Genomic DNA, 10001 nt, shown 5'->3' with positions numbered 1-10001 from the left:
TACCGAGCGATACCACCAGCAAGCTCGAGGCTTGACAAGCAGGCTTCCACGTTCTCGGTGGACAGGCGGCACACCGAATTCAAAGCGTGTCCGGCACATTATACATGTAGGATTGACTGATTCACCTTTTTGAATCTGGCCTTCACTCTTCACTGGATTCATTGGATTCACTGGATTCACTGGATTCACTGGCGGGTTACGAATCGTAACCCGCCCGTAACTTACGAAGCCTATGCCCAGCGCCAACAAAAATTGCGTCCCAGTCAAGTTCGTCGGCTAACTGGTCGAGATAACTAGCTCTGGTCACCTCGCCGCATATATCGTCCATGCCGCCTAGAGCTCCGTAATCGAACTTCCCAGCGTCAAATACTCTTAGCCCGAGTTCCGCCTGCCAGGCGATGAACTTACTCCTAGAGTAGGAGAACCAACCCAGTTAGATGTTGGAACTGGTTACGGCTGTCCAATCCACTCACCATTACGAGATTGAGTGCGGTTAAGCACGATGTTGTCTGGCAGGTGGACCGGAACCGAGTCGCCTTGTCTATAGCTGTGAAGAGACTCATCGTCTTCAATGTTAATAATAGCCACATACGCGAAGGCCTGGTTCAGTCCTATTCCGGCAGTGCGGCACTGCCAGTGCCCGCGCGCAGTAACAGAGAGCCGCAGCTGCTCCCGAAGTTGAAGCAGTCAGTTATGACTTTGACTCGGGAGCAAAAGATATGCAAAAGGAGAGGGAAAACTTTTCCCGGAAAAGGAAGAATAAGAGAGAGGGAAGAGAGAAAAGAGGGAGAAAAGTGGGAGAAAATTTCTCCGAGAAATAGCTCCAGCTTCTGAACCTCGTTCTCGCTATGCCCCCGGCGTCTCCCGCTTCTCCTTTAGGCTTCAAAGGACATACGCCGTGCCGGAAGGCTTTGGTTTGTGAAAGTATGGCTGTTGAGTCTAACCAAAGTAGTAGGCGAAACATGCCAGACTGGCATTGCCAGTGATGTGGAATCGTCGCAACTAGCCTCAGTGAATGCTGGTAACAATGTCTCCTAGTCTAGGAGACATTGTCTAAGACACCGGCTGTGTCAGAGTCTAACAGTCAGACTGCTCCTCAGACAAATTTCAGGAATGACTGAACTGTTCGGTCAGTTCTGGTCCAGAAATTCTTGAATTTGACTATTCAGTCTGAAGTTCAGGCTCTGAACACGCTGCACACTGACGAGCAGCGTGCAGCGTTAAGCCTGCTAGCGAAGACAGGGTTATTACACAACGGATTAACGTTATTGGTGGCCGCATTACCACGCCACGGGAAGCTGAATAAACTATTCATTACCACCACGGCACCGCCTACTAGCGCATCCGATCCCGGAAGTCTTGACGAAGGAAACGTTATACATTGTAGGAGTTACTCATTGTTGAATGGCAGGCATTGTATCGCATTGCCTCCGAGAGCCGTCCAGCCTAGAGCTCCAAAAGCTTCCAGTAGTTGTGCCTCCGGAATGTTGCCAGCCGTGATAACAGGTATCAATATTATATCAGCTGGCGTCTCAGCTGTCAGCTGGCAGCAGCCAATCACTAATCCGTGAGTAAAACCAAATTCATTCGCATAACGCATAACCAAATATCCATCTGAGTGCTGCGGTGCGAGTAGATCTGGGAATTTCACTAGCATCTACAATTCATTGCTAAGCTATGGTAAGACACCCATACCTCACATGGACACGAACTCGCAGCCAGATGTCACCCCTCGAGGTGCATAAATCCATTTGGTCTCCTAGTCCTCGTTAGCAATGGTGAGACCTTTCCTCTTAGACAACCCCACTAGAGAGATAGCATCTCTCTCGGGAAATTAGTGCGAAGATCAAGATCCAACACGCGCAACATATGGAAGATAACACAAGCAGCTTGTGACAAGCTACAACGATTCCCCCTTTGGAAGGTAAAAATTCTGGCGCGTCGACCCCCGGTGCAGCATGCTTCCATCAAAATGGATGAAACCCGGGGATCCCAATTGAATCGATTTGATTTTTATTCATCTTAATACGCGCACGATTGTGTTGTCTCCATCCCATCATGATTCCACCACAACAAAGGATTGTGACGGCATCTGCTGGGTGTGCTCTCCGACCCATCAGCGTGGCTCACGCAATCTATAGATAAGTCCGTGATGGATACCGGGGCTGGCAGTCGATGTTGAGTCTAACTACTCCAACCCGATGGTTCAAAACAATACTCATGCCAGAACGGTTTAGATACAACATTTTATCCCCGTAAGGAAAAACGGTGACCGAAAGTCAACAGTCCGTTGCCACTGATCGTCTTGATGATAAACAGTACATCATGAACACTCGATGAACCAATAATGAAGCATGCGAGACATAGCAACAAGAGAAGGCAATTGAGTACTCTCAAACTCGACTCCATTTTTCAGGAAAAAATCCATCTTTTTCACGAACTGCACAGGGCTTTCTGAATGCTCGAAAATAACAAGTCCACATCACTGAATGTAGTGAAGGGGCTACCAAACGCCACTCTAATAATCGGTGTGCCATCAACCAGTTTAGAGGGGTAACTGAAATTCCAAATGTTCAATTCAAATCGGGTAACTCTGCCGTTCACATCAAGAATCCGTCCTTTTCCGCCTCCTTCAGTATCCTCGAATTGAGAGAATGAGGAACGGCCGTGAAACACACAAGTCCGAAACGGTTAGTGATGGTCAAGTCCAATTGACCCTATAAAGAAGATAAACTCTAAGGAGCGTATTTTTTCTTAGGCAAATCAGAAAATTCAGCATTTCATGCCAACCAAGTAGTGTTTCGAGCTGAAACTTCAACAAGACTTAGATATAGAGATGAGCTACCATACACTAGAGCAAAACGGTTTTATATTTATATACACTTTTTAAGAGTTTTATGAGTGAGACGGATTGAAGACCTGCGCCTGAACTGAGCTTCCCGTGGGGAAAAACTCAGCGAAGTGCCGGTCTTCTTGCGCTGAGTAGCTCGACCTTACAAATAGCCACCTTCTTGTCAGCGGTTGGTCTGTCGCAATACCGGAAACAGCGAGAGCAAAAGAGAGAGAGACTCGTATATAAGGGCGCGCCAGAATTTCACACCCCAGAACCGTGCAAATTCCTTATGAATGTGTTCGTATTCAAACGAATGTCGAATATGCGTAGAGCGAACCGGCAAATGCAGAAGTTTTAAGGGAAAAATTCAGCAACATTTGATGAGTGTAATAATATGTTATCGCTCCCCCTTCGAAATGTTGTTCGCTATCACTTATGATGTAATCGATGATGAGCCCAACCAACACTGCGTAGGGCTATGAGGGGCATGCGACTGGCTATAGCGGTGTTGGGGGAATATATATTCACTTTCCTCAGCTGACCTCAGGAGTTTCTTCAATAACTATCGAAGTTTACATACGAGTTCGGGTAGAAGTGTACAGAAACCAAGGAGAATTTCTCGAAATTCTTTCAGAACTCCCATATTGTTACCAACACATGTACATAACCATATGCATATTTTCTCACACTGGGTCATAGATTTGTCAATGCATCCGTACTCTATGCGTGCATACTCTTGAACAATTATGTCGGAATAATCATCTCACATTAGTAGTTCCATCAAACTTCAGCTTTTCCCTCAATCGTTGCGCGCATTCTATATCATGGGATATACTCGCTCGCAGCTTATCAATTCCGAAGTATTGCAACACTGCCCAAATACGCAATGCTCTCCATTTGCTGTAAGTCGGCAAAGACCTGATGATTTTCCATATCACGACGTTGAGGACGTACATACAGTGCGTGATCCATTCGATATGCGAATGTTTGTTATTTTCCGAGACTAATAAGAATCGATCTGAAACTATATCGCATAAACAATGTTAACATTGCTATGAACATGTGATGTTATCAAAGTAACCTTTCGAGACTATGATGGCGACAAGTTGTCCACTACCCCGGAATGAAAAACGCACATTCTGCACATTTGCATATCAAATTGGCACACAGTGTGACACTATAAAAATATCCTACCAATTAGATAGGCTCGCGCCTTCACTCTCATCTTCAGCTCCGAATGTCTTCGTAAAATAACGTCGATCCTACGATTTAACATCAATGACAATACTAATACCACGCTCACCTTAACCCACAGGAACGCTGAGTGAAAACCTGTCCCTAGCCACTTGGAGCCGTTGATATTTATGGAATCCACATTCTGAATGAGGGATGGACAATATCATGTAGTGATTATACAGTCTGATCTCATGAATATGTGAAGAATGTGTGTTTTCTATCAAGTGAGCAACTTGTCGCTATCATAGTCTCGAAAGGCTACTTTTATCACATCACATGTTCATAGCAATGTTCGCAGTGTTTATGCGATATAGTTTCAGATCGATTCTCACAAATCTCGAAAATAACACATATTTGCATATCAAATTGATACGCACTGGAGTTTTGCCCGCTTTACGTGAAGTGGCGTAAAACTTGGTGAAAAACGCGAAAGCCACGGTATGCAGTAGTCGTGAAGTATGTTTTTCATTAGTGTTTTTCATATCACGGGTGAAACTCCACTGTATATACTTCTTACTGTTCGAATCACGAGAGCATCATCTCTGAATGCCTCGAGCATGAGAGCGCTCCCACTGTATGCCGCATCCATATGCAACATTATTCCTTCTCGCCGACAGCTGAATCACCGAATAGCAAAATTTCCTATCGAACACTCCAGCTTCCTTACAGATCTCCCAACTCGTGCACAGGGTCAACCGCACAAGTATTCGTAGCGCCGTAATTAGCGACGCACAGAATTGGCAGGAAACCGAGTCGTCTACAACAACGGGTTTTCAACAAACACTTTAATCTTCTATACCTGTCTTCAACTATAGTCTCTTTCAAAAGTGAAATGTTCATCGGAAAGTTGCCGCTCTCATCTCGGTGAGTCGTTATCTGGAGAAATACATAAATATTAGGTCTTTTTAATCTCAAATGATGTGAAAAACGTCCTTTATTTCACGAGAATCAGTTTCCATTTTTCGAATTTCTCCTCTCATTCGGTGAGTTTCGGATTGAAAAAGGGGTTATAGTGTGTACAACAATCAACTCGTAATCGCATTGCCAGTGGCGGCGCGGACTTCGCGTCGCGGAGTAGCGTTATTACAGCATGTTCGCTTTCCTCAGCTGAGTTCAGGGGTTTTTTCGCTATTTGTAGAAGTTGGAATACAAATTCGGGTAGAAGTGCATAGAAACCAACGAGAATTTCCCAGAATTTCCTCAGAATTTGAGTATTATCACCAACAAATGTGCATATTTTCCTACACTGCAATTCCAAGAGGCTATCGAATCAACCACCAAATGAGAACAGTGTGGGAAAGTATGCACATGGTCAACCACATGTGTTGGTGGAAATGAGCAACTTCTGAGAGAATTCTGGGAACTTGGTTTCTGTATACTTCTACCCCAGTTTCAATGTAAACTCCTGAGATCAGCTGAGGAGAGCGAACGTATATTCCTCCAACACTGACCACTTACCTTCCGTAAACGAACTCCAGCCGCCCGGCACGCTTTTTCCGTACAGAAATGTGTTTGATCCGATGTGTATCTGTTGAGGATTTCTTCACTACTCAAGGAGTTAAAACGAAATCACCTACACGACAAAACGCAGTTTGCTCACCGCTCCGAACTGTTCATGTTCCACGCTTGTTTTCGCCAACATCTGCGTAAAAGTGAAATGATAAGGGTTAGGTATCATCGACAGTATATGAGAAATGGATGCAGTTTTTTATGAGCTTGAAGGACGGCTTGTATACACCTCTGATGATGCTCATCGTAACGAAACCATTGCAGCATAAAATGCAAGTGTCTTGGAATATCTTCTCTCACGTGTTGAGCCCTATGTTTAGTAACTCTCCCGAGTACCATGACAAATTCCAACAAATGGTAGAATATGCGCATGATCCAGCAGATCAGATCAACTACATGTGTCGGTGAAAATGTCAAAATTCTGGGGGACACTTTGAAAAATAGTTGACGATATGAAAATTTCGAGGAAATTCAGGCAAAAATCGGTGACAATATGAAAATTCTGAAGAACATTTATGAAATTCTTGTTGGCTTCTGTACACTTCTACGAGAATTCGTTCGTCGATTTGTATAATTGTAAAGGAAACTCCTGGGCTCAGCTAAGAAAATGTAGACATATACTCCTCCAGGACTGAATTCCATTTTCGAACAAGTGAGAGGCATCAGAGTTACCTTCATTTTCATTCTCGTTTTCGCTGCTGCTATCACTACGACAAGTGCATCGCTCGCCGTGTTTTGTATCTGTTCGTTAACTCGTTCAACACACCATATTCAACTACATGTACTACTTACTGGGCGCGCGCTTTATGCAAATTGTGAGTGGGTTTTTAGGTGATAGATATAAGAATCCATTGGGAATAACTAGACTCAATTCTGACTCCCGATTCGAGATGATAAATGACGAGTGCACGTAGATGGTCATTGTGTCAAGAAGATGCGCACGCGTTCGACTGGCAATGATTGTCACAGAGCGCGTTCTGGGATATTGTTCGATATTTATCCATCTCGGAAAATAGCAAAAATTTCATATCAAATTTACTCACGATGCCGCCGCCCTCTCCCGAAGAATGCATGAAAGCTTCTCCCAGTTGCAATCCCTTCGCAAGAGCGTCCATAGTAGAAATTTCCAATTCGTTTTCAATCTACAATGAACTATTTTTTCCGCATCTTACTGGAGACACATACCTCACTATGTTCGGCAAGTACTCGATTACCAACACCCCCAAGAGCCGTCACGATAGGCTCCATGAGAATCACAGGAGTACCTGCAGTCAAGCAGTTATGCATATCTAGATTTTCGAGCTGGCTTTCCTCAATTCGAGAGTACGAATATAGACTACAGAACACTTGGTGCCAATCGATTCACGCTGTTAGCATGTTGATATCACTCAAAGTCGACTTTCGAACTCTCGAAAATAGACGGTGTTGGAATTATTACTTTGCATAACAGTTTGGTTCACACTGTACAATTTTTTCGATTTTCAGATTCCTAATCGTCGAATTAGTTACAACATTTTCTCGTTTCGAACTATCAAAATCGAACACACTATATGGTAGTTAAACACATACAACATCTAAAAAATTTTTCACTAATTTCTGAAAAGAATGATTCTGTTGTGAATGGTCATCCGAGTCGTATAGAGCAATGTGGGAGAATATGCACATGATCAACTACATGTGTCGATAATAATATAAAAATTCTGAGAGGAAATTTTGGGAAATTCCTGTTAGTTTCTGTGCACTTCTACTCGAATTCGTCCGTCGTATTGAGAAAACTGCCAAACTCAGCTGAGAAAAATACATAGTTCAACACCAGTAAGTTCACAAGCATTCACACTTACTTGTCTTAGATGGAAAGAATGCGAGGAACTTCGAGTGTTGCCAGTGACACATTCCAGGTATCACCAATTTCTCCATGTCCGACAATATGGCCACCCACGATCGGCCTTCTTCTGGTAATACACCTAGCTGTGATATTCATAGTGTTCGTATAGGAGTTCACACACGAATTCGAGTAGAAGTGTCAAGAAACCAACAAAATTTTTTTCTGAATTTTCACTTCGTTACCAACGCACCTACATATTTTGTATTCAACCAGCGAAAGAGCCTACCATTATTCTCGAGATGCTCAGCCGAACTCCCCGGTTTCAATTCAGGATCTCTAACGGGCCGTTCTCCCACTGATTCCAAATATCTGAGAGCTGTAGCAACAACAGTATAAAAAACAAGAAACTCACCGCACTATCAAGTCCATCGTATCGCGCCAGTTCGTTTCCCAGGATGTCCGGAAGCCCTCGCGCCTGGAAAAAAGATCACTTTAACTAGGCCTTCCACACGAATGAACGAAGCTTGGATTGTTTCTAACGTTCGCGAGTTCAATTCTCGGCACATGCTCTTTTCGAGCAGTTTCCACTTACTAACAGTTACGGCGCACAAAACACAGCGTCAGGGATGAGAGTATTTTCATATTCTCTGGAGGATACATGAGCTACTCCGTATGGTATGTGTCTTGAGATCTCAACTGGTGTATTCGTAGAGAAAATAAACGGATGCACGCTGTTATCAAAGCAACCAGAAACCCGAACTGCTGAGAGCGAGCGACAAACCTCCTCGGATTTTGTCGTCCTTCCTTGGATTTTGTAATTTACCCGACCAACGCACATGAAACGCGTGAAGTGACAGTATACGCTCCTTGAGGAAACATATTCAGTGCGGTAAAATATGCACAAGATTAACTACATATGTTGATGACAATATGAAAATTGTGTTGAAATTATTTTCGATTTCTGCACACTTTTATCCGAATTCGTATGTAAAGGAAACTCTTGATCTCAGCTGAGGAAAGTGAACATATATCTCAACCCTGGACTTACCCTAGCTCGTCGGGATGCGACCACGCTGTAGTTCCACGCCCGAATGCTTGATACACACGATGGTCATTTCTTTCTCCCACAGATCGTCTGAAAATGTGGGGAAATATGCACATTGTCGATTACGTGTATTAATGACAATATGGAAATTCTGAGGGAATTTTCTTGGTTTCTGCACATTTCTAAACTTCAATAACTAATGAGAAAACTAGTGAGCGCAGCCGAGGAGAGCGAACATATTTTCCTCCAACACTATATCGGCAGCTTACACAATGATTCCTTGTCGGTGAAGGAGTTCTACGACGGTTCCGGGTATAGCATTTTCGCATACAAAACATAAAAATCCAAAACGTGATGACGTAATCGGTAGCTGTATGCGCTCCTGAAATGCGCAACAGAACACTAAGAATCGTACATTGTGTGCCAATTTGATATGCAAATGTGAAGAATGTGTGTTTTCTATTCTGGGATTAATGATAATGAACAACTTGTCGCTATCATAGTCTCGAAAGGTTACTTTTATCACATCACATGTTCATAGCAATGTTCACATTGTTTACATTGTTTATGCGATATAGTTTCAGATCGATTCTTATTAATCTCGGAAAATAACACACATTTGCATCATATCAAATTGACAATTATATTGGATTTCCACGACATTAGCAAGATCGTGGACCCGAAGTCTGCAAACTTATCGTAGCCGGTTACTCCGAATATGCTTGTGGAAAACCTACAGGCCTGTTTGAAGCTTCATTCAAATTTTCAAGAATTTTTGAGGAACAAAATGCATATTTTTCCTTTTTTTTAACAACTGTGTCAGTGAGGGTCAATGCAGATCTGTCTACAAAGCGAACGTCGCTAATAGAAGTCGGTACCTTTCCAAAGACGATCAGACTATTTCATCAAAACTTTGAGCAATGCACTAAAACTACACAATAAAGCGCATCTTTTTCCCACAAAAAATAAAAGAATTACCAAAATTTCCCGCAAAACATCAGATTGCATCAGAAATGCTACAGTGAATGCCAAACTCACATGATCAATAACGAAATGTCACCTTCAAATGTTCGTTAGCCACAAGTGAGTCCCTGACGGAAATCGTCGAGGTCAACCTATCCTGTATAGACCTCTTTAATTTATGTATACCATAATATTGTAAAACACACCAAAGTCGTAATGAACGGAATTGTCTTCCTAATGGGACGCTCCTGAGATACGATCATATACGCAATGTGGGAAAATATACACATGGTCAACTACGTGGGTTGAGAATTTTGGGAAATTTCTTACTGGTTTCTATACACGAATTCTTGTGAGAAAGCGAACTTAATTCCTCCAACACTGCATATATCTAGAGAACTCACCATGAACTGAGAGTCGGCGCGGCGTTTGTTTTGGAAGCTTGCGGAAGGTAGTCACCAGTTGCAGCGAACGCAGCAGTCATGCGTTGCCCATCCTGATAACAGTACAGTGTGCGCCAATTTGATATGCAAATGTGAAGAATGTGCATTCTTAATGCCGGGATTATTGATAGTGAACAACTTGTCGCT

At 43.1% G+C, this 10001-nt stretch overlaps 1 protein-coding gene across 1 annotated transcript; it reads right to left on the bottom strand.

Annotated features, from left to right (window-relative positions):
- Positions 1–2600: 2600 nt before the first annotated feature.
- Pmar_PMAR021897 (aromatic amino acid decarboxylase, putative) lies at positions 2601–6693 on the bottom strand (the record flags this gene model as incomplete). The annotated part of the gene is made up of 10 exons (XM_002769675.1): positions 2601–2717; positions 3601–3751; positions 4028–4095; positions 4587–4686; positions 4737–4826; positions 4869–4945; positions 5528–5597; positions 5647–5711; positions 6251–6319; positions 6622–6693. 10 exons carry the CDS (start codon positions 6691–6693, stop codon positions 2601–2603), a joined length of 879 nt encoding a protein of 292 aa, XP_002769721.1.
- Positions 6694–10001: the final 3308 nt, after the last annotated feature.

This window comes from Perkinsus marinus, assembly GCF_000006405.1.
Source record: "Perkinsus marinus ATCC 50983 genomic scaffold scf_1104296965000, whole genome shotgun sequence".
In the NCBI taxonomy this organism is placed as follows: Eukaryota; Perkinsozoa; order Perkinsida; family Perkinsidae; genus Perkinsus; species Perkinsus marinus.
The sequence above is the reverse complement of the archived record's forward strand: the minus strand, read 5'-3'. Positions and strand labels throughout refer to the sequence as shown.